General features: G+C 37.2%; 2 protein-coding genes across 2 annotated transcripts; one reads left to right on the plus strand and one right to left on the minus strand.

Moving 5' to 3' along the window:
* Positions 1–2,950: 2,950 nt before the first annotated feature.
* LOC103440458 (wall-associated receptor kinase-like 14) lies at positions 2,951–8,172 on the minus strand. The gene is made up of 3 exons (XM_008379149.4): positions 6,960–8,172; positions 4,570–4,647; positions 2,951–4,440 (listed from the first exon to the last, which is right to left on the minus strand). The coding sequence occupies exons 1-3, from the start codon at positions 7,687–7,689 to the stop codon at positions 3,164–3,166; spliced, it is 2,085 nt and encodes a 694-aa protein (XP_008377371.3). The 5' UTR covers positions 7,690–8,172; the 3' UTR covers positions 2,951–3,163.
* A 16,067-nt stretch (positions 8,173–24,239) lies between these two features.
* On the plus strand, positions 24,240–26,103 carry LOC103440459 (protein JINGUBANG). Its single transcript, XM_008379150.4, has one exon. The coding sequence runs from the start codon at positions 24,396–24,398 to the stop codon at positions 25,803–25,805; it is 1,410 nt and encodes a 469-aa protein (XP_008377372.3). The 5' UTR covers positions 24,240–24,395; the 3' UTR covers positions 25,806–26,103.
* Positions 26,104–26,305: the final 202 nt, after the last annotated feature.

The raw sequence follows: 26,305 nt of genomic DNA on the forward strand, positions 1-26,305 counted from the left end.
TACGTTTTTTAGTTGTTGGAACATTGCTATTTAGAGGAGTTATTTTTCGCTTGATATTGTAGCCTATTTGTAGGCGATACAGTTTATATATTTCACTTTCAGAACTTATTTAAATTTTTTTTTTTACACAAATTACAGTTTGAGTGAAATTATAACATTACGTGACGATATTTTGAATAAACCGAAAAATTGATTGTAAATGTGAATGCCTCTCCTGTTATCAAGCAATGTTACCTCATAAAATGCTTGTATATAGTGCACTTGTCACATCCCGGCCCGGACCTCTACCATATCTCGGACTCGACTCCGTCGTAACACGACATTGTCCGCTTTGGGCCCCGACCACGCCCTCACAGTTTTGTTTCTGGGAACTCAAACGAGAACTTCTCAGTAGGTCAACCATCCCGGCCCAAACCTCTACCATATCTCGGGCTCGACTCCGTCGTAACACGACATTGTCCGCTTTGGGCCCCGACCACGCCCTCACAGTTTTGTTTCTGGGAACTCAAACGAGAACTTCTCAGTAGGTCAACCATCATGGGATTGCTCTCGCGCGAACTCGCTTAACTTCGGAGTTCCAACGGAACCCGAATCCAATGAGCTCTCAAAAGGCCTTGTGCTAGGTAGAGATGAAAATATACATATAAAGCTTAGAAGATCCACTCCTCTGGGCGATGTGGGATGTTACAATCCACCCCCTTAAGGGCCCGACATCCTCGTCGGCACACTTCCGGCCAGAAATTGGCTCTGATACCAAATTGTCACATCCCGGCCCGGGCCCTCACCACATCCTGGGCTTGACTCCGCCGTAACACGATATTGTCCGCTTTGGGCCCAACCATGCCATCACGGTTTTTTTTTTTTTTTGGAACTCACACGAAAACTTCTCAGTGAGTCACCCATCATGAGATTGCTCTCGCGCAAACTCGCTTAACTTCGGAGTTCCGACGGAACCTAAAGCTAGTGAACTCCCAAAAGGCCTCGTGCTAGGTAGAAATGAGAATATACATACGTTTGGGCCCAAAAATACTGTTTTGGGCCTAGTTAGATCTTTTTCGGCCCAATGTGGGATATGCCGATGTTAGATTCATCCTCGGCCCAAAAGTTATAAACAGGTGTCATTAGAAGATATTCAGCCCATGGGCCGAGCGGTCGAAGTGGGCCATATCCTATCGGAAAGAGGAATGTGGACGAATCCTGTTATGAGAGGGAGTCTCGACGGGATCAAGATGCTGAGATTGAACACGGTTTGATAATGAGTTGTGTTCAAAGTCCTAGTAGGAATAGGATTGGTTGAGATAAAGATGGATTATGAGAATGAGTTGCTAATCCAAGAATAAATGGGATTCAATACAGGTTGGCTGCTATAAATAGGGAGAGAATACATCGAAACAACCTCCTCTAATTCAACACACAACTGTCATGCGCAAATTCTCTCAACAACCTTGAGATTTTTTCTTTTTTCTTTTCGCTGACACACCTTCAGTTTGGATAAACAGCACTGTGAAGGCAACCGGTGATCCAAGTCTCGGTCTAGAAGGATTTCTGAATCCTTATTGGTCGAGGTCATCTCATTAGCCTTCTCGGCGAAGTGAAGTGTTACAGTTTATTGGGCTCGGCACATTGCACACCGAGTTATTGTATGATTGGATACTCTTAAGTGGGATTTAGAGTTCGGTATTCCGACGGCCGAACCACGTTTATTGTTAAGACTTATATCCGCTTTAAGCATTTGTGCCCTTACACTTTAGTGTCGATTCGGCGTGAGTTCACTCTGACGAATACCATCACTGTGACTCAATCCGACGACGACGATTTGTGAACTTCGTAAGAATAGTAGCCTTGTCTTCAGGTTCGAGAAACCAAGAGGCCGAGACGTGTTCTTTCCTTGGTCGCAATCGCAAGACACAGAAGTCAGCCGCGCACCCAACGCAACATCAACACATTTTACTCCTCAGTTGAAGTCGACCGACGAGTTGGCACTCCCCGCATTCAACCGAAGAACGTAGTTAGCTTATAGATTACTCGGCTTGTGCGCCACGTAGGCTTGGTAGTTTTTAGGATCAACAACATATAAGGCTTAAATAATCCACTCCCCTGAACGATGTGAGATGTTACAACACTGAATTATTTGATATAGTTGACTGTTCAATAACAAGGACAGAATCTTGTATATTATCATGTTTATTCAAGCTAATTATGTGTTAATTATTTATAGCACATGAAGTCCATGAAAGAGGGTTCACGAATGTAGTTTCTTTTTCTATACTAATGATAGTTTTTAGGGCATTGTTAATGGAGATACGAAAAGTTTACATGTAAAAGTTACATAAAAATATTCGTGGGAGATGTAACTGTTCTACTCTAGTTTATGAAATATAAATTTGAGATTTCGTCTTCTCATTTTAAATAGTCAAAACTTCTGAAGATATAAAAAATGTGAATTTATATTTTCAATCTAAGATGGCTATCTTTTTTTTTTTTTTTTGGAAAAGTACGATAGTCATTAAGAATTGATTTAAAATACATACAAGATAATAGGATATGGTGCATATTTAATAGGCTTCGATCAAAACTTTGCTGGAGATTTCAACATGTCGAAGTAAAAAAAGCGTCTCTATTAGGATGTCCAAGACACATCCATAGGTTTGAATATGCCATTTAGAAAACTTTTCGGCCAACAAAAAATATAACATACTCAATCTAAAGTATTTTGCATCTTAAAAAGAAATAAAACTTGTTTGGTAAATGTTGAAAACTAAAATTTAAAAATTACTTTTGTGAGTTTTCAAATTTGGATTTAAATGAAAATCGAAAACTGAAGTTGGTTGAAAAATAAGTTTTCAATTTCTAAAAAGGTGAAAACAAAAACAAAAAACAACACGATTATGAAACGATCCCTTAAAAAGAAACAACAAAAATTAGTATGTAAGCTTTGCCCTAGACGACATTGAAATCATGGTTCCGCCACTAGCGTTCTTCAATTTAGTTTCCTTTGGGAGAAAAAAAGGGAACAAAGCATCAACAAGCCCAGGGAAAGATCTTTACAACTAAGAACTCCAAAACAAAAAATGAGTTCAAATATATGAAAGTATAAGCATTACTAATGGTATGAACATGTTGACATGAAACTATAAGCAAACTGTTTGATCAACTTTTAGGGTCACTGAATTACATTACTCAGCAAACTGTTTGATGAAGGCGAGCTCTGATCGCTTAACCAAGTATTTTGAACAGAGACCGGTGAATTATGCTTGAACTTTTCGCTCGAATTAAAGCTACCGGCATCTCCACTCTGCAGTGCATTGACGCTTCTCAGTGATCGGGATTTGGTAATATTTAGAGGCTTTTCGCTCACGCTAGATGAAGAACAGCAAGAGGATCCGTCTGATGAAGCTGTGTATGTGTTTTCTTCTGAAGATGGCCATTTACTTAGCTTGATGAGCTCCAACTCGGCTGTCACTTCTATCATAGTTGGTCTCATGTCTCGTTGAAATGCAAGGCATCTGAATGCCAATTCGGCGACCTTATGAACCGACGAAAGGGGCCAAGCGTCATCCAAAAGGGGCTCCAGAAAAGGGTCTATGATCTCATTTAGACACCCCCTTCCTATTCTGTCAGTGGCTAGAGCCGCCAAGTTCACTTCATTCTGGGGGCGGGTAAAATCTACCGCTTTTAACCCTGTTATTATCTCGACAAGCACCACACCAAAGCTGTAGACATCGCTTTTATCGGAGAGATGGAAGTTCTGATGGTACTGAGGATCAAGATAACCCGGAGTCCCCTGTGGAGCCGTTGAAATGTGGGAGGTTTCGGCCATCCCAAGCCTCGAAAGGCCAAAATCAGCGACTTTGGATTTGAACTTGCAGTCCAAAAGAATGTTGCTCGACTTGATGTCTCTGTGGTATATCGGAGGCTTAACAGCCGAGTGGAGATGGGATATTGCTTTCGCAGTTTCAGCGGCAATGGTCAGGCGTGTGAGCCAAGAAAGTCCTTCCCCTCTCTCTCTTTGCAAATGCTGACACAATGTCCCATTCCCCATGAACTCGTACACAAGAATCTGCTCACCACGTTCAATGGAGCAACCTAATAACCGGACTAAATTCGGGTGCCTTACCGATGAAATGAGCTTGATCTCGTTCATGACTTGGTCAATGCTTTCATGTCCTCTGTGTTTAATTCTCTTTATGGCAACCCATTCGTCGTGGAGTTTTCCTGCGTAAACTGTTCCATAAGCTCCGGTTCCCAGCCTTTGCTTGTCTGAGAAGCTATTCGTGGCTTTTTCGATTTCTTTGTAGGAGTAGAAGGGAATGTTGCAGTTGCCAGTAGCTTCGGACAGAAGGCGTTTCGTGGAGTGTCTCGCTTTCAGCTTGGATTGCCGCCGGATGAAGCAGCATATCAGAGCCAGACTGATCATTAAAGAAGCTCCAACAAACACAGCTGAGAAAAGAAAAATTCCCGGATTAAAAACGAATATATATTCCCCTCCTGGTAGAATATCGTTGTATAAAACAAAAGACCGCTATAGTGTTCGACATTAATTAGTTAAAAGAAGAGTTAATCGGCTACCTCCAATCAAAACGATGAACCTGGTCTTTCCTCCACATTCTCCAGACAAGTATTTTGCAGGGTTGCATGTCGATGAGACTGTTAATTTACAGATCACAAATCACAGAGTTAAACCTTGCATTTGTAAAGATTGTTGTTTCACATTCTCATATACAAGAATTAATCTGCTGTTAGACAAATTTAGAGGTCGTTTGATAATCATTTTGTTTTCGTTTTTTAGTTTTCACTTTTTTAAAAAACTGAAAACAAAATAGTTATCAAATGACTCTCAAAACTTAAGCCCAAAATTTGAAACTCAAGAAGGTAGTTTTCAATTTTTGGATTTTTATTTTTTTGAAAACTGAAAGTAGTTACCAAATGATATTTCAATTTTTTTTAAAATTAAAATCTAAAAATGAAATAATTATCAAACTATCTTTACAAAATAAACAATGAGAATAACAGTTTTTCCAAGTTACGTAGGAGATGATCGATTTAGGATATAAAATGAATATGAATCTGTTGAATGTTGATCAACTTAGAATTGTCCTATGTATTTGAGAAATTTTTGTGTGTGCGGGTCAACATCCATAGAATTACTAATTTCTGTTTTATTATACAAGCAGATGACATCGTTAATATGTCACATATACATATATTAATAGGTTGAAAACACTACTTGATAATATTTAATACAATGACACCACCTAAATTATCAGATGACAAATGTAACTCTGAGTTTTCTTCAAGTTTGCAAAATGCAGCTGACTTGGTGACCATTCCCTCTTTTTCGAAGGGTGAGGCGACAACCTCGTTCTTTGGCCACACCAAAAATGGACATCATAGTTTAGGTCTACCAAACTCTGAGTAGACTTACTTATGCTTCTTAGTATGTCGCTGTGACATCTCATAAAATGTAGGCAAATGTTTCTCGAGCAAAAAGCTTTCGTGGCCCTTTTAAATAATTAAGGTCATTGCAATTCTTAAACACATAGGTTAGAGAATCAAACTTATCTACTCAATGACTAAAAGATGATTAAAGTCCCATCTAACTCAGTGTATTAGGTGAAACAAACCCATCCTGAGGAGACCTATGGGGTCATCTTATCTCTTTATTTTTATTTTTCTTTATTTTGAGTCTGAGTCCAATAATATCTCTTTCTTTTTCTTAAACAAGCTGAAAACAAAAAAAAGAAAAAGAAAAATAACGACAAGTTTGATAACGTGAGTTTGTAACTATGTAGAGCATTAAAGTGATTGAGTGTATGAAGAATGATTTAGAATGGTTACATGATTCATTATCCTCATTCAAAGTCGATCCAAACACGCCCTAAACTTTTGTGTTAATGGGAAAACCCCACCACCAATAAATGGGTAGCAATTCACACCTTGACAAAGAAAAAAAAGAAAAAAACAACAATGATGGACCAGTCCCACAAATTGAGTCCGCATAATGTTGTGGATTGCAGGTGCATTTCAGGGCCCAGTCCCACAAATTGACTGTTAGTTAAATATTTAACTTCCCTCAAAATAGTAAAACCATCACACAACAACATATTATCGTGATATTTTTCTTTACTTGTAAATAAAAAATTTTAAATTTGATTCTCATTAATTTGATTTATTGTGTGGCTGACCAAAATCTCTACCTTTGAGTGTATTTTATTTTCATTATATATATTAAAAAAATGTTATGCAAAAATAATGCATATTCTAATATGGCTGCTATATAAGCAAATATAATATTGTTACAAATTCAAAATAATGCATACAAAAATGCAATAAAATAATTCCTTTGCTTGTTTCTTAGTGTGCTGTTCTTATGCTACTATCTCACCTAACGATATCTATAGAAAGCAAATTTGTATCTAAGTTCATGGACTTTTTGTATTACGGTGGCCTGTGATCCCAAAAATATGAGTCAAAGAATATTAGGTAGGACCCTAAGCATGCATTGGATTGTTTTAATTGGTTGGCCTTTATCTTTTTTGTTTTATCGATTAAGACGATTTTGACATATGAATTGAAAATATTTTAGATGCTACAGTTAGAATATACGATTATGAAATAAAAGCTCGGGTCAAAAGTTATAGATGACAACCTAAGTAAACTTGAAAAGAGGCTATAAGAAAAGATATAGAGTACTTAGAACTAACAAAAGATTTAGTACAAAACCAAACGTAGTGGCGTTCTAGAATTCATACAGTCGACACCATCTGGTATAATAAAGCTTGTTGTTTGTTGTTAGTGCATGGCTAAGTTATTTTCGTCTATTTTACTTTTGATACATCCATGATTCACCATGGATGAGTTGAAAAAGAATGATCAAATGAGCAAGAAGGATAAGTAATTAAGCAGAAGTAATCAATTAGTAATTAAGCATTAATTAAGCAGATGTAATCAATAATTACCTTTCCTGCAGCCTAACCCAGCAACGTATCCATCTCCATCAAACCCCTCCTTGCAGTTGCATCTATACCCTTCTGTCCCATTTGGCGATACGACCGTCGTACAATTGGCGTTCTTATCACACCCGCAAGTTCCCTCAAGCCACCACTCTAACTCCACCACTTCCACCTCCAGCAACAGCGGCGTCGAGCTATTCAAAAGTTGCGGCGACGGCGCCGAAATCGACGACAGCAAGAACTTGCAGTCCTTCTGCTCGACGCTCCCAAAGTTCAGAAATTGGACATCCTTTCTGGCCTCGGCGTAGCAGCTGAGGCTGCTGTTGGCGCTGCAGTTGGGTGGCGCGTCGAACCGCGCCTGCACCAGAATGTTGGGAATCTCGCAGCTGCTGGACGGCCTACCGTCCGTACAGTTCTGTAAAAGAATCGCGTTTCGTGACGTCGGGGCGTAGTTCCGGCTGTACAGGTGGAGGAGGGTGTGGAGGGGGCGGTTGCAACGGCTCTGGAGGTTGATTCTTATGCTGTCCTGGGTAATGGACTGGATTGGAAACTCCCCGATTGCGAATCCGCTGTTTGGAGTGCAGTTAAGCTGGATTTCGCAGCCCGATGAGAACCCGAAGGGGTACTGAATCGGGATGGGACCGAAACTCGGGCACGATTGGTTGCAGTGATTTGCTGCATGGATGGTGAGTAGTGGAAAAACAAGTACGGATAAAATTAGGGTGAAATAACTCATACCAAGTACGTAACAAAATCACAAGGTTTCTAAATCTGGTGCTTGGAAAATTGAATGCGTGAGCTTTTGGTTCTTCAACAAATGAATTTCCAGCTTTCAGAATACGATCTAATCTGCCGGCTTTTCAAATATGATCTAATCCGTGAACCAAACGACACTCTTATAGGAGAAAACGAGAGTGCGACAAGGAGCGGACTTCATAGCTTTCACACTAGGGTATATGACACGGGTCTTGCCTTGGTGTTTTTCATGAGAAAAAGAAATAGGCGTTACCAAATAACAAGACAATTCGTTTTGAATCTTGGAATGAAAATTTGGTTTGAGACACGAGACAAAGGAGGATTAGTGATGATAATTAATCTTTGTTTATACTAACGGGCCAAAATGAAAAGTTAAAAATCACGCTTGTGAAGTGGATTTATGATTGCTCACTTTTAAAAAGAAAGAAAAAGGAAAATGGGGACACAACAAAAAATAATGAAGGTACAAATTTGATTCAAATTTAAATGTAAGGAGACGAGCATGCTTCTTTGACTAGCTAGTCTAACTTATATATACTAGAATACGTATATTTACAATTAAGCAATGTATTAAAGTAATCATATATAGAAGATTTAATCAAGGAAGATATGCGCCAATGACGATATTTCATAAACCCAACAAAGGAAAGCTAATATTTCAAATTTGTTTTTTATACAACGATATATTTACATTAAGAGGTGAAAAAATTAATTGATATCGAACTTACTATGTATGAGATTAAAACTTAAAATTTCTCAATTACAAATGAAAAATAAAATCATTATATATTACACTAAGTGACACTAATATTTCAACTTTGTACATATTAACTGCGGTCTTGTTTACGAACCTAGATTCTCTTCGGATCCCCAAAAACTGAGTTTAAGGATCAAGTGATTCAGACCGTTGAAATTCGATCCAAAAGCTACAAACAGGGAGACCTTTTAAAATTATAATAATTGTAGTCGTTAAATCAAATTTCAACGGTTCAAATCATTTGATCCTTAGCTCAGATTTTTTGAGTTCGGATAGGATCTAGGTTCCTTGTTTACTATCAAAGCAGATATTTGATAATTTCTCCAAAAAAAAAAAAAAAAAAAAAAAAAAAGCAGATATTTGATAATCCCAACAAAGGAAAAGCCAATGCCCCGAAAATAGGGGGATATGACAATACATGCAAAGAGGATCCCACACTAATAATACGAGGGCAACATCTTGGTGTTGACCCTAACTATTTATATCCTTTACAAGCCCAAATCACCTATATCTTGAAAATTTTATAAGTAGAATTCGAAAATGTTGATATGTTTTATTATTCGAATAAAATAATAACATTATGACAACACGTGATGAGTACAGAATAAAAACTTAAAATCCTATCAACACACATATAAAAACTAAAAACAACTAAAACAGAAACCTTTTTTTCAAATACATATTTTGAAAATTCATAAATCCTATATATAAGTATGTACATCTCAGCTTAAATAGAAGAAATAATGCATATTTGAGTCAAATGACAAAAAGTCAATGAGCTGAAATTTTAATCATATGATTCTCAGCAGCTATGATTGTTCTTCTTTTTTCTTTGGCAATAAATCTTTGCTTTCATGACCATCAATCTTTACAGATGACTATAGCCTTAGTTGGGGAAATGAGATCTACTACAGATCTTTGGGTCAGAAGCTCGTGAATCGAGAAATCAAAAGAGAGAAAAAATAAATTTGGTTTATTTAAATTTTTAAGTTTTTGTGAATAAAATTAGTGGAATGAGTTAATAAGGATCGTAAAATTAAAACGAGTAGTCTAGATTTCTCGTTAACAGACTATAAACGTAAAGATCAATAATGGATGTCATTGGGCGTAGGTGACTGCCTGTGGAAGTGGACTCTTCACCTTTGGACTTCGAAAATTAAATAACGTATATTATAATGTACGATCATATAATTTAACACCAATTTGCTATTACTTCTCGGAACCGTAGCATTTGTAATGCACACGCAATTTGACCAACAAAATTTAGTGGCTTATTATTCCCAATCCCATATACCTTGACTGTTTGAGGATTTGGTTTAACTTAAAATAATATTAATAATGAATCACTTTTTTTCTTAGCACTACAAAATTAGAGTTGATGTTTTACTAATATATTTAGATCCGACATGTTTAACGAGTTATATAAGATAATCTAAACATCAGTTAATCAAACTTATTCACTAATCCAGTCATCAACAATAGGGACGCTAATGAACAGAAAGAAGAAAACAATTAAAAGGATAAAAAAAACAATACTATTGCAGAATTATTGTTTTGAATATGTAGCTTTCATTTCATTCATGGCCTATTCTCTTCGTGATCTAATTTGTCTCAGTTGGTGTTTCTAGAATCTCACATTTGTTTATGTTAGAATATAATTTGTCTTTAAAATATTAGGTCACGAGAGTAACAGTAGTTATGCTAATTCCGTGATTCGAAGTAAATTATGGATATATATATATATAATCAACAGCTTGAGCCTTGAGATATATGAGACAGCCTATCAAATTATTAACCACCTAATGCAAAGTCTTGCAGCTCCTTCTGGATATAATGTAACCTAGATTTACTTTTAATAAAAAAAATCCAATCATATATAGTAGATAAGAATACATAGGGCACTTGACAAAACTTGAAAGATATAATTGTTGCAAATAGTAACGATGAGAAAAAAAAATTAGTGTATCAACGCAAGTGTGTAGTTATGAATGTCGAAATATCATTATTTGTTCTTGTTTTGAAATTTTAACCAATAAATTAAAACGTAATTATATATATTTTTCTAATAAAAGGGGATCAATTGGTGGATTCGCCACGACAGTTCACATTTTTGGAGGCTGGAAAAACTCACAAAAGCATTTCAGCCTCTACTTAACCACCATCGTGTAATTCATCAGCCCCAATAATTGAATCCAGAACATATCGTGTGCAATACGAGCCTAAAATTTGTTCCCAACAGCTGAGCCACTCTGTGGTGGTAGTAAATAAAAAAGCAAAACGTCACCTTTTTCCTTTTTTGTTAGACTATACAAGATGAACTTTAGGAACTTGGTGAGAAGCATCATCGGGAAGTTGAGGAGGGTTTGATCTGGCAACTTAACTGATACAATTCAACTGATTATTATACAGCAGAAGTGGACCACTATAACGTTTGATCAACATTAAAAATGTGAGGTAGTTGAAGCTAGTGAATAACATTAAAAATGTGAGATGATTGAAGCTAGTGAATAAGTACGTTAAAGTAGGAACGATAGTCCGTGATTCTTGCAATTAAATTTGTTTAACCTAGCAACTTGGCACGTTCATCATATAAATTATAAACGTCAATGGATTCCACCAACTATTTAGACTATAAATTAACTAAATTATAAGTTCAAGGATGCTTCTTAATAATATGATCGAAATAAGAAGAATATTAGGGCTCTTGTTTTAGTTTTACTTTACCTACACTAGTACAAAAACACACTTGAGCGACGGAGCAAATTATGTTGCGCAAGGACATTTTGCGCAATGTTGACAACTAAGCATCACGCAAGGACATTTTGCGCGACGGGACTTTGAACGACGAAGCATTCTGTCGCGCAAAATTGTTTAGCGCAACTAATGTGTACCTTCGTCGTGCAATGTTGGGAAAAAAGCAGTAAAATTCTTGGTTTAACGCTAGAAAATTGTGCAACAGACCACCCACGTCACGCAAATAGTCTTTGCGCAACGGTGAACCAAAACGTCATGCAAAGGCCATTTGCGCGATGCTGTTGGTCCATCGCGCAAATTTTTGGCGCCAAACCAAGACTTTACCACTTTTTTCCCAACATTGCGCGATGAAGGTACACCTTCGTTGCGCTAAACAATTTTGAGCGATGGACCGTCGAAAAATTTCAAAATATATATAAAAAAGTTTGACGGTTGGATCGTTACATACAAGTTTGTCCCGTTACATAATCTTTGAATGTTTTTTTTTGCGATTTTTGACATATACGATCTCGAAGTATATACAAACAAGTTTGATGGTTGGATCGTTGAAACTAGTTTCGTAGAATGCGTATCACATCAAAACGATACATTCACTAACAATTAGAGTTTATTTTATACTTTCATTAAGTATAACATAAGATTTCACTAGTGTAAATATTTTAAATTGCAGATCGAATTCATTCATTGTATTCATATAAGGTCAAGGAGTGTAATTGTAAAAAATCATCAAAATTAGAGTTAAAATAACCGTTATATCATGATTTTTCGTTTATAACCGTCGAAATTTTTTGTCCCATTACATAATATTTGAATGTTTGTTTTTTGCGATTTTTGACATATGTGATCTCGAAGTATATACAAACAAGTTTGATGGTTGGATCGTTGAAACTAGTTTCGTAAAATGCGTATCACATCAAAACAATAGATTCACTAATAATTAGAGTTTATTTTATATTTTCATTAAGTATAACATAAAATTCCACTAGTGTAAATATTTTAAATTGCAGATCGAAATCATTCATTGTATTCATATTGGGTCAAGGAGTGTAGCTGTAAAAAATCATCAAGTCGGAGTTAAAATAACCGTTAAATCGTGATTTTTCATTTATAACCATTGAAAAGTTTTGTCCCGTTACATAATCTTTGTGACACGCCTCGATCCCAATGTCCGTGGGACATCTGGATGGTCACGTACTGGCTGACACTCGAGGGTGACGAAAGCCATTTATTGAATGCAAATGTTGGGAACAAGAAATAAATAAGACCTATAAATTTAAAAATAATGAATATGCAAGTGAGGAACGTGTTCAGAGCATACAACTAACTAGAACACTAAAAGAAATAGTATAAAATTGAATGAATAAAAGAATGGGTCCTACACTGAGAGGACTCGAAGATGCCGATGTGGTAGTGCCTTAACGCTGGGATCGTACGTCTCGAATCTAAATCCTGAGAAGGCGCAAAACAAACATGAGTGGACCAAATTGATATATATATATATATATATATATATATATATATATATATATATATATATATATATATAAAGAAAATAGCAACATACTAACCTCCAAAGTTTTATGAAAACTATAGCATAATAAGTGATAGGTTTCTCCGAAAACCCTAGCATGCCATAAAACATCTCATAAAGCATATCTCGTATATAGTGTGCTAAATAGTGGTATCAAATAATAATATATCCCGGCCCAATGCATGCTCCCAAGTCTTTGCGCCCTTAGCCAGAGATTATTTCTCCCAGCCCAATGTCTGCTCCATGTCCCTCAGCCCGAAGTCAGGGATTATTTCTCCCAGCTCATAGCCAACACCATGTCCTTGCCCCTGGAGAAATAGTGACCACTAGATACACACAAAACATTGAACATAAACCTTCCAAACATAGGTACATATATCTCAAAATCAGCTTCATAGTATAAAATCATCCATTATCTATACTATAAAGAAGTGTGTGAAAACATGCTCTAAATAGTATATCATCATCCATCAGATACCTTACAAGAACATGGGTTCGATAGAAAATATGGTATTCCAAAATAAGCTCAGTATAACATGATAATCAATTTCTCATAAAACGTTCACAAAATGTATTCAGTAAATCATGCTTTTCATGTATGCATTTCTACTATTAAAACATGCATTTTAGAAGGGGTCCACTCACATATACTTCGTCGTAGAAGAGTCGTATGAAATAGGAACAACGGAATCGCCGCTAGAAATTGCACCTAAGCACATAAATAGTACAATTAACAAAACTATACTTAAACAATTTAATTTGGGAGAACGGACGTCAGAAACGGGTCAAAGACGTCGAAATTAGCCTAGGAGGGGTCCCTGACGAAACCCGAAAAATCAACCAAAAGTCAATATTGACAATTGACCGTTGATCGGTCAAAGTCAAAGCTAATAGTTGACCGGTCAAAGTCAAAGTTGACAGTTGACCGGGTCAAAATCAATATGTCTGGGTCGGGTCAAAGTCAACCGGGTCAAAGGGTTGGGCCTAAAGGGTGGATCCAAGGGTTTAAAGGATTTGGGCTTTAAGCCCGGCCCATTGTAAAAGGGTTTTGGGGTTTAAATAAAAAGGGATTTAGGTTAGGCTTTGCAAGGCTTAGGCCTTTGGACATTTAGGCTCTGGGTTTGGGTCAAATGGGTTAGGTAACTCAGCCCAAAGGCCTGGGTTGAGGGTGGTTTTCAGGCAACCATTTGGTCGGTTTTTGGGTTGATTTTCCAAGGCTCATAACTTCTTCGTTACTCAACCAAATCAAGTGATTAAAAAATGAAAGTTGTAGTACTCGATGAGATGAAGAGAATGATATCTCTCACGACGGCTAACTCGTCGTGATTTGGCCGGAAAATGCCTCGAAAGGGGCGGTGCTCGTTGAAAATTTTGGAAAAACTACTCTGAGTTATTTGTCTGCTATTCACATGTATACACAACTTAAAACAAGCTTCGATCTAACCCTAAAACATGTCCCAAGGGTTTTTGTCACATCCCAAACTGGCCTATTGGTAGCACGATATTGTCCACTTTGAGTCCCGACCATGCCTTCACGGTTTTGTTTCTGGAAACTCATACGAGAACTTCTTAGTAAGTCACCCACCTAAGATTGCTCTTGCCCGAACTCCGGCCCCGTTGTGAGGAAGAATTAGTTCCGATATGTGCTCTTCAAGTACAGCCCCAAACCTATTCAAGTCTATTTGTTTCTCATGTCAGTTTATGCTTTTTGTTTCTGGATTGTGCTGCATTTGAGTAATGATTGAGTTGCGAGAGCTCGATCTCTGTTTGGAAGTTGGTAATTTGAAATAATTGGGGCTATTGGTGCCATTTCGTTGTTGAAAAATGCAAATTTTAACTGTTTGGTGGTCTGAATTATGTTAATGGTGAGTTGGGAATATTTGAATTTGGTGATTAAAGTATTTTTTGAGCAGTTTCCAATTACTAAGACTGGTATTTTGAAAGAATGGGGATACTTGGTGGCATTGTGCTCACCTATAGGAGTCTATCTTGTATGCTTATACATACAATTTTCTTGATGATGAATGAGAATTATCCTTCCCTATTATCGACAGCAAGTCATTTTTATTGGTGGACTGTCTGATGGTTTTCTGGCAACAGAGTATGTAACACTGCTTGTTAACGTTATTTTGAAGAGAAGTGATATTTTGTCTTCCATCACCAATGCTTGTTTGTGTGACTAGATTGCATTGTATGTATGATTTTCACTCACAGCGGTTTTCTTCATTTAATAAAAGCAAGTTCACTGAATAATGTTGTGAGGTGCTTAAAGAAAATTTTGATAATGTGTTATTCCTTTCATATCTTTCTTTTATGTGATTTACATATACTTGGAACCTCTTGCAATTGCTATGGACAAAGAGAAATGGTCACTTGTTCAACCACTCGTCATCTTCATACAGTGGATATGGCACTTCCAGCTTGAAACAAGTAACTATTCAACCAATCCCTTGCTTTATTTTACAGGTTCTTGATTCCTGCACCGTTTCCTGTGTTTTTTGTAGGGTACGGTAAACAACATATCCTTGCAAGTTGCAAGACAGTTAGTTTTACTTGGATTGTATCTATATGTTTTAAAGGATCCATGGTGACTGGCCTGGACCTTTCATCAAGTTTAGTTTATTACATGTTTAAGCTTTCTGTCAGGTTTGTGTTGATTGCCTTTAGACTTGAGCTTCTAAAGTTAATGAGAGCACTCATCGTGTTACTTTTTGATGCATTTAATTAGAATACTATGTTTTTGGTTATGACTCTAGGATATTGTACATTACATGCGCGCAAATGCTGCATGCTCCCAAGCGGTTCGTGCTGCCATTCTTCAGTTAGTGCCCTTTCCATACTCTGGTTCTACTTTCCATACTCATCGTGTTATAACATCGGGATTTGGAGGATGAGCATGATCTTACTGGCCTTACAAATGTTCAGCCTCGAAATCCCAATGCTAACACCTGATCTTGCTCCACCTTTGACCTCCCAACCACTTCGCCCAGTCGATACCTAGTAGCCTGATGCATCAAATCTAGATGACTACTTGTTGTAGGTTTTTTCTTTTTTGTTCAGACAGCTTGTATGTACATTTTCATTTTTTTATAATTAAATACTTTTTCTTGGTTTATTAATTATTGTTTATAATTTAATTAAAATATTTATACAAAATTAAATAAAAAATATTTTGTCAAAAAAAAGAAAAGAAAAAAAAGGGGTTTGCGCGATGACAATACTTGCGTCGCGCACCTATCTTTGCGCAAAAACGAGAGCAAGATACGTTGCACGAAAACTTTTGCGCGACGCAGGTTACGCCTTTGTCGTGCAAACCCTGCTTTCATGACCTTTGCGCGACGATTTGTGCACGACTAAGTTTTTGTTGGGCGTAACGTTTTTTGACTTTGCGCGAAAAACTATGCCAAGTCGCGCAAACTATTATTTGTACTAGTGCTACCAAATTTTACTTTACCTTTGTTATTTTACCTTTCAAATTTTATTTTTCATACTGTCCTAGTTCACCCTAACTAAGTGAGTCAAATAGCCTTGAACAGAACAAAAAAATAAGACCAACACTAGCAACTAAAAATTGGGGTCAATGGCCAGGTTGGCTTGGCCACGTGAACGGATTCATACAGGGACTTGGTTGGTCCGAAACCCTCCGGAGGTCAGAAAAACGGCTACGAGGATCATCCAGGGAACTCTCCAAATGTTTCAACATGAGGGATGAACTTACGCTTCAAAGAAGTTCGTTTGTTTTGTTAGAAAATATATTGTTATAGCCCAGTCGTACATCACAGGCAGCAGTTGCCTTGCCAGGAAGAAGTTGTTAAAACCTTTTCTTTTTTTTTTGGAATTTTAACGAAACATTCCCGGTATTGTTCACTTTTAACGAAAAATACATTTTTACTTTAAAAAGTCACTCCTAATATTATTCACTTACAACATATTTTTATCTTTATTATTAAAACTCAAAGTTTTCTAATTATTTTTATTAGTTTTTTTTCCTTCTACGTCGTTGTTTGTTGTACTTGACTTTAAATGAAACGGCTCGTTTCATACGTTTAAGATCTCTAACACGAATCCTCACTGTAAAAGCTAACAAATTTAAAGAGTGAAAAAGCCCACTAAATCGTCCATTTATTTAGATGAGCTAATGGAGAAAAAAAAATCTTAATACCACAGTAATGGAGAAAAATTTTATTTAGATTTTTTTTAACCAAACAAATAAACTCTCTTTTATGTCCTTCTTAACATGGTTTTTTTTTAATGACCTAACTAAGAACAACGTTTAAGCTTTAGGATTGAAATTTGCGATGTTGTTTTTACCATGATTTATAAGTGAAAACTGTTATTGTTTAGACTTTAGACTATCTCTAAATGAAATGTCAAGTTTTGAATATAAAATTAAATTTGACAGCCTATATGACATATTGACATCTTTTAAAATTTTTGCTCTTCGATATGTTAAATTTAAAACATAAAATAAAATTCATATTTATTTTCTATGCGTTGCATTAATTAGTAATAAAAGGAAATGAAAAGTAAAAATCCATCTAAACGTGCAATTGTTTTGTATGAAGATAAATTCAGATCCCACCATAAATCAAAGTCTACATGCAAAATGTAGTTTATAAACAGTACAAAACTTCAAAATAACAACGTACGTATTTGGTACAGAAGAGATTAATCAAAACCCTAGGTTTGTACTGACATATTTCACAGTCACTTGCGAGCGATGTCGTAAACTTTTGGGCGGCGGCAGCGACTAAGGGCCTAAGAAATCAAGGAGAAGCAAAGGCATCATCAACCCACTTGTTTTCTTGAACCGAGAGGGAGGAGGGCGAGCTGAGGAGAGCTTGAAGAGCGGCTCGTACTCTGTTAACTCGCTTACGCTGGCGCATGCGCCGTAATACGACATCTTTGTGTAAGGGTTGGGAGGTGTGAGTGGGTTTTATATGCACATGGCTGCTCACGTAGTTATGCTCATGCGTTTCTGCACGTTCTTCTTGCTCTTCCTTCAAATCGTTTCCGGTGATGTTCACGGCTTGTGACACGGAGGATTTAGGGTTAGAAAACATAGAGGAGAAAGGAGAAGACATTGTCTGGCTAATTAAGTGACAAGCTAAAAGTGGAAGGGAAGAACTGAAGGTGGGATTCAAGAGTGAGTGAGATGTTTCTCAAATTATATATAGAGAGAAAGATATGGGGGTTTTGGAGGAAGTGCAAAATTTGGACGGTGAATTGAGAGAATCAAGGATGTAGCCTTGCAGGGAATATCAGAGTTTCATCGACACAGCACAACCATCCGTGGTTTCTGACAAGGTCGGTTACTTTTCTTTACAACAAATGCTACCATATCTTAAACCCAATTGATACAGTAAATCGCATAATTAATATAAATAAAGTTGATTGAGCTTAAAAAGAACAAACGAATACCTACACAAAGCATATTTAATGGGATATGGTTAGTGGGTTCTATCAATCTCTGATAACTTTTTGGAAGGATTAGATTCCAGAAATTTGTTATTATGACGAGAACACGAGTGGTATACCATCAAGTATTTTTATGTAAGTGTTAGAAAATTTTATTTTTTAAATTATTAACTTTTTAACACATATATATTATCATTTGTATAATTACGCGTAGTGTACCATCTCGTGTGCTGATCATACTGAAAAATCTCTCATTAGATTCTGTCTTTGTTTTGGATTTACCTATATCTGTTGGATTTGACTATTTCAATGCATATAAAATGTGTATGTTTCTTTTTTTGGTCAAAGGTAACATTCAAAATAGTCATTTTAGTACTAGTTCTTTCTTTATATTTCAAAGGTGTGCACGATGAAAATTTCAAAGTACATATAACAACTTTGTTTGGCCTCGTGTTGTATATAGAATTGGATTCTAATGTATAAACTACTATTTTTAAGGTAAATTGAATGAATAAATAAAATAAAAAACATTGTCTAATTTGGACGTGGAAGATGGATTTGTCAAAGTTTTGGAGAGACATGCAAAATGGTCCACCAATGATATTGTTTCCAACTTAACCACCTGCTAGCCCATTATGAATGAGATTTTATCCTAAAATACCTTAATGTAACTAAGAATGAAACCATATAATTATATTAAAGCTTGTTTTTATCAAGTTCACGATGTGTGATTTCCAACAGAATCACTCGTGAAGAACAATTATCTATATCAATCCACTCCAAAGTGATAGGATTAGAAGAGAGACATTTTCTCCATGTCTATTCTCTTCAAAATGAAATATCATTCTCCTCCACTTCATTATACTTTAAACTTGAAAGGGCTACTTATCTCAATCCAATTTAAAACTGCCTCTTTTTTTTGTTTTTATAAATGATAGAGTGGGTTAAACTATTAGTTGTTAACAGATAAGAGGGATTAGTAGGATCAAATCCGTAACAAAGTGTATAAACATGATTAATTCCCATTACTATGGTATCTGCAAGATCGTCTCATCTTTTAATCCAGTTAAATAATACATTGGACCAAAAGACTAACTTTCCAGTGACTTTGGAAGGATATTAGATTGAGGTGAAAGGGCCCAACTTTTGATATAACATAGACCACAGATAGGCCCATTCTTCCTAACTATTCTGGAAAGGGGTGTGATATCCACACAACCCATTTTACTTTTCACATACCCTTCTAATTTCCGGCCGTCAGATTGGATGAATTGAAGAAGATCAACGGTCAGAAATTAACAAGAGGTGTGTGGGAAGTAATTTGGGGTGTGTGGATAGCACACCCCTTCTGGAAATCTACTGGATGTTTGGATTTTGCATTCCGTATCCATGCAGGGTTTATGGAAAAGGAAAGGGAAAACATGTAACATGTAAAACTACAAAGTACATAGTGATACCAAACTAGGGTTTAGGGACAAGTACGAATTACGAAATTACTGTTGTTTTCACACCAAACTAATGGATCTTTCCAATTGAATACTGATGAAGCATACAGAAAATAATACTGACATTTACAGTGAAATTCTTTCAAGTACGGTAACATACATGTGTACGTATGTATGTGATTCTTTGGGGACCACGATTACGCAAATACACACACACACACACACACACACACACATTTACAGGGAAATTCTTTCAAGTACGGTAACATACATGTACGTACGTATGTGATTCTTTGGGGTCCACGATTACGCAATATATATCCTGGCCACATGACCGTCGAAGGTGATTAGTTCCAGTTAAAGTATAAGAAACATAGCTAAACCATATATATTAGAGCATTACGAGTTCTTAAATATGGAAATTCAGTTACTTACATGTCATAACATGGGAGAATAGAAGAAGGCAAAAGAAGAAGAAACACCTTTGCTTCTGAACTCTGATCATGTGCTGGTGATAAAGTTTCATCACATATATATCTTCACTTTTTGGAAATATTTTTTTTTTTCATTTGCTGTTAATCTAAAATGTGAAGAGAGAAGATTCAAACTCGAGATTTCGAGTGTAAGAGAGAATATTCTTAACTAGCTAATTGAGCTTGCAATTAAACGATTTAATCATAATTAGTGAGAAGTTTCATAACTAGTATCTTTATAAGGGCAAGTGTATCCAGCTTATCATTTCAAAGAAATTAATTATTTTGTACAGTTTATGTATAAATATAGCACATTAATACATTGTAGAGACAAATGATTAACGACAACAATCTTTGCTCATTGGTGGGTAGCAAATAGGTAGGGTGGGTACAATACGTGCGTCCCACTGCCAACAGAGAATTAGAATAGATATAACCAAATAAAAAAGGTAATGCTAGGAAGATTAAATTTGTAAACTAAATTTTCTAAATCAAATGTTGTGGTTACTGATGATTGGATTATTACTCAAATGTTGATTAATGTGCTTATTTTTATTTGAGACACATCATTTGGTTTACCAATTTAGTTTAAAATTTTATTCTCCCTAACATTATCCAAATAAAAATGCACAACGTATAACTGGCTTCAAAATTACAATGCATGCACCGTGACATAAGTGAAAGCACATAATTTATCTTGATTACTTCTAACACGTACAATGTTCGGTAAAGTGAAGATCAGACGCAAACACATGTATAGAATAATTCTAGCTTAAAGTATGCGACATCCACATGCGTGAGTTACTGAAACTAGCACGCATTTGACAAATTGACATGAACCAATATGCATTATTCAAATTGAACGCTGCTGAAGTTGGTTAAACCACATGTTTGCACTTACACAACACCTATACATTATACACTTTGTTGCATAGCATCATGCTTGTAAGGAAGTCGCAAATACGTGGCCTCCTAACATGGCTCACTAAATGGTCCTAGGGCTCCATATCCTACTATAGTCCAAGTGCCCCAAATAATTCAAAATCCCGTACCCCAAACCCTAGAATTTCAGAAAGTGACAGAGAAACCGAAACCGTAGACGTGGCAGCTGGGAAGGTGACATTGGTACTTGGTTTCACACGTGTCACAGTATGAATGGCCGTACCAAACACATAATGAAAGATTGTGCATCACGATGTCACTGATTCCATATTTGCAGTTTCGACCTTCTTCGGTCTGGTCAAATCACTTTCCCTTCTGGGTAAGAACCGGTTGAATGAATTTGTAACCGACCAACGGCCTCTAAATGAAAGCAACGGCCTTGCCAAAACCCTAACAAATTAGTTCCATTACAATTTCTTTTCAGAAGGTTTCTTGGCCGTTTGCCATCATCAGAAAACTAGGGTTTCTTCGGACCTTCGCGTACAAACAAGGAACTAGGGTTTTATTAATTATTAACTGGTCATCTTGTCGTCATGTTCCACTTGATTTTACATATGGTGGTAAAATAAAAAGCTGCTTTTCTCCACCATTTCTTTTGTTGCCCATAATTTCAATGGTGGAGCAAGGACGACGTCGTCGTAGACCGAATGATTGACACTCGAACCATATGGAAGGCTTTGGCTTGTTGTTTTCTTGTTGTTTACCCTTTTCTTTATGGTGATCAGCAGCTCCTCTGATTTATTATTCTGTAGTTTTGGGACAAAAGAGGGAGAGGTATTCTACATTTCAAATCAAATTTCTTTGTATTGAAAGATTTTATAAGGTGAGTTTCAACCCCCTAGCAATTGGGGCAATTGGCTGAGACGTTAAAGGTTCCTAATGAGTTTCGTTTATATATGATCAACAATTAGTGGATCCAAAAAAGGGAAACAAGCTAGGAAATATTGCATGGATATTAATACGTCAATTGTTCTTACAATACCCTAAAACGAGAAATTTTTGTTGATTACCTGCAGTAGACTACACTAATATTTTGATGAAGGTCGGTCTCGGTTCTATTGTTATTTTTTTTTAAATTATTATTGTTCAAGGGAGGGGAGAAAGTTCAAACTAATACAATAATTTAGGGAAGGGGCAGTTTCAGACATGAGACGCGTAGTTGGAAACCCAATACTCTACCCTAGGATATTGAACCACATGCAAACGTCTAGGCTCTTTGTCGATGCAATGTTCTTGAAAATTACGTGCCATTAATTTTAAGTTTAATGGTGGACCACGAAGGAGCCTATTCCACAAGCTTGAGATTGCCCTTTTTCTTACGTTCACATTGCATGCATAAGATTATTGGAGCGTTCATGTGTGCCCGTACTTAGGTTGTAGTTCGTTGTGAAGATAATTTCTTTTAATTGTGTGTCAATTATTGATATTTGTTTCTCTTTTTTGCTAAAATGGCTATTTGTTAATTCGTTATATATCACCATCCATGTTCATACATAATAGAGAAAATGGATATCATCATCTTCCAACTGCCTGCAAGTTAGTGCATACATCTTTTCTTACTCTTAACTTTTTAACTTTAAACTAAAGGAAGGAGTCCACTTAGCTACGTAAGCTGACATTCTAGCAGCATATGCATATGCTTGCCACCCACAGTAAAATAGTATTGCACTTTTCCTGGTCGGTGGTAAAAGTATAACTTATTTTCAGTTTAAAGACGGACTCCGGCATTTTCCTCCAAGAAATTATGATCATCTATGAGGAGCTATTGCTTTTATCACGTCTCAGTTAAAATGTCGTTTGATAATTAGGAATTGGCTACAATACGCTTACATGTATTTAACACAATCATTATGTGACGATCATATATAATTTATGTGAATATATGTATTTAATATTATCATCATCTAACAGTCAAGATAATGATTGTATTAAATACATATAAATATTATAGCCAAATACATGATATTAAAATTTAGAAGAGGAAGGAAAAACCAATGACCAACATCCGAGTGACACGAAACATTAGACTATAGTCCTAGACCCATAACCATAACAATATAGAAATCACTTTGAATATAATGATTCGAAACTAGAAATCACCAGAATTACAAATATTTTTGTTTTTGTTTCTGGAACACAAATTCTCATGCCAATTTGATCCAACTATAAAAGAAACAATGGCAAGAAATGATCACACACAATTACAAAAACGAAGTCACAATTTTTAAAGAGTTAAAAATTTCAAGGGTGTTCAACCCAATTTAAACGAGTCGATAAAAATTCAGTAATATTCTATAAGAATTTTAATACATGATAAAAGTCCATAGAAATTTGATTATAATCAATAAAGATCAAAAGTAGTCTAGAAAAGATTTCTATAAAATGATAGATTCTGATAGAATTAAAGAGATCTTATAGTGTATTTTAAGCCTTAACAAATTTAGTCTTTCTCTCTAATTAAGATTTTGAGAGAATTCAATCAAAATTCACACAAAGTCTACTACAAATCCTAAGCTGAATTTATTATAATTCGGAACTCGTTATCTCAATCCTCCAACTACCAAGGGCTTTAGCTCACTTGCAATCCACCCTAATTTTTTTTTTTCCTTGGAGCGGTGCTTTTTATAATCTATACATGACAAAATCATGTCTCATAACACAACCATTTTGCATTGGATTTTGACCATTTGGTAAAAGGGGCAGTATAATTAGAGATTTTTTAGTGTGTCTAGAACACGGGTAGATATATGTATATCATTATATAAGTGAAAAGACACTTCAAAAAATAAAAAAAATAAAAATTTCCTTCATTTATATAATAACATATAGTATTTCGTACGCATTGAAAAATCTCTCCAATACAATATAGGACGTAAAACCCTAAACCGCCAAGAAAAACCACTCAAACATAACACCCCAAAATAGCAAATATACAGAGACCACCCAACTGACCCAAGTCCAGCCCGAACCGTATAACACACACAACTTGCTATTCTGAGCGTCCGACCCGGATTCTCCGGAACCCGAAAACCCCATGCCACGCAACCCCTACGTATCCACCCCACACGTGTCAAAATCACAATGGCCCTTAAATCCCTATTTATATTTATATAGTCCCCGGCTCTCATCTCCCGCCTTCTTTGTTCATTTCGTACATTCTTTGCATTCCTTCTCTCCATTTTCTCCTCCCACCATTAATCAACACCCACATCTCTCCAAATTCAAACTTTAAAATCTTCAAAATCTTTTAGTTTATTTTGATTTAATTTCCGTTTTAATATTTAATCAGTTTCGCGGATGCGAGCGATTAAAATTTGAAAATAATTGGGTTCGAATAAAATTTTTCTTGAATTGAATTAGGGCAGGATGTTGGCGGAGGCGGAGTCTATACCTCGGAGTAAGTTTGAAAACCTCGCGCATTCTGCCCCCAACATCCCCGCCTCCGCCGGCATGGTGACCGACCTCGACGTAGAATACCCGACACGGAACAGCAGTGCCTCCGCCCTCAGCGCGGCTTGCTCTCTTGACCCGACGCGAATGAGCGGTGAGTGTTCTCCGATGACAATGTCGCCCTGGAACAACACCTCCAGTTCCCCCTTCTCCAAGTCACTCTGGCAGCCGTTCGAGGAATCTAACGTTCCTCCGAACGGCCTTATTGGGTCTCTCCTCCGCGAGGAAGGCCATATCTACTCTCTCGCGGCCACAGGAGACCTGCTGTACACCGGTTCGGACAGCAAGAACATCCGGGTGTGGAAAAATCTCAAAGAATTCAGTGGATTCAAATCGAACAGTGGGCTCGTGAAAGCAATCGTCATTTCAGGCGACAAGCTCTTCACGGGTCACCAAGATGGAAAGATCCGGGTGTGGCGGGTCTCATCGAAAGACCAGAGCGTGCACAAACGCGCCGGGACTCTGCCTACAATGATGGATATCTTTAAATACTCCGTGAAACCCAGCAATTACGTTCAGGTGCGGCGGCAGAAGAAGCTCTGGATCAAGCATTCCGACGCAGTTTCGTGCCTGAGCCTCAGTGAGGACAAGAAGCTTCTTTACTCTGCCTCCTGGGACAGGACGTTAAAAGTGTGGCGAATTGAAACCTCGAAATGCATCGAATCGATCCACGCGCACGACGACGCGGTGAACTCCGTCGTCGCGAGCGTGGAGGGGATGGTGTACACTGGGGCGGCGGACGGGACGGTTAAAGTTTGGAAGAAGGAGCAGAGCGGGAAGATCATCAAGCACACTCTGGCGCAGACGCTGCTGAAGCAGGAGAGCGCGGTGACGGCGCTCGCCGCCAGCGCGTCGGGGTCAATAGTTTACTGCGGATCGTCAGACGGGTTGGTGAATTTCTGGGAGCGGGAGAAGCAGCTGTCGCACGGCGGCGTGCTGAAGGGGCACAAGCTGGCGGTACTCTGTTTGGCGGCGGCGGGGAACTTGGTATTCAGCGGGTCGGCAGACAAGACGATTTGCGTGTGGCGGAGGGAGGGAACGATCCACACGTGCCTGTCGGTTCTGTCCGGGCACACGGGGCCGGTGAAGTGCCTTGCAGTGGAGAAGGACAAGGATGTAAATGCGAGTAAAGCGGACGAGCAGCGGTGGATTGTGTATAGCGGGAGTCTGGATAAGTCGGTGAAGGTATGGGGGGTGTCGGAGCAGGCGCCGGAGCTGACGGCGATGAGTCACCAGCGCGGGGGGTTCGATGCGGATTCGATTCCGTCCGATGGGAGTTATTCGTCTTCGGCGGGTCGGGGCAGCAGCCATAACAAGAGGTTCTGATGATTTACGACCGATGGTTTTTCGGTCTTACTGGCTAATAGTGTTGCGCCACGTGTCTGATTCAAGATCTTTTATGACTAGCGTAGAGAGAATGATTTGGACCGTTGATTAATGGCGATGAGATGAAAGGATTGGAGCGTGTGATGAAGGGAGTATATATGAGAAATAAATTAGTTTCACTCCATTTCTTTGTTAATTTCTTACTAATAGATGTGCTTTGCATGTTATGGATGGTTTCCCATGATGATTCGGGCACAAGATCTTAATTAAAAATTCACTGAAAGCGTTTATTGTGAAATTCATTCTCGGTTTCAAAAATATTTTAATTTTTCTTTGAAAGAAACACTTAAATTTTTAGTAAGAATTGATTTGAAAACATTTTCCTAAGAATTGTTAGCAAAGTCGTCAGTTAACTTGTTGGACATCATTCAATTATTTTCCTCATATTACTTATCTTAAAAGGACGACCCAAGCCAACAAGACTTCCTGTTTTGCAATGG

This window comes from Malus domestica, chromosome 08 (assembly GCF_042453785.1).
Source record: "Malus domestica chromosome 08, GDT2T_hap1".
Taxonomy (NCBI): Eukaryota; Viridiplantae; Streptophyta; class Magnoliopsida; order Rosales; family Rosaceae; genus Malus; species Malus domestica.

Coding starts and splice junctions, on each gene's coding strand:
- LOC103440458 (XM_008379149.4), bottom strand. CDS start 7,689: ATGAGTTATTTCACCCTAATTTTATCCGTACTTGTTTTTCCACTACTC. Junction 4,648..6,959: donor TGGGTTAGGCTGCAGGAAAG/GTAATTATTGAT, acceptor GTAAATTAACAG/TCTCATCGACATGCAACCCT. Junction 4,441..4,569: donor GTTCATCGTTTTGATTGGAG/GTAGCCGATTAA, acceptor TTCTTTTCTCAG/CTGTGTTTGTTGGAGCTTCT.
- LOC103440459 (XM_008379150.4), top strand. CDS start 24,396: ATGTTGGCGGAGGCGGAGTCTATACCTCGGAGTAAGTTTGAAAACCTC.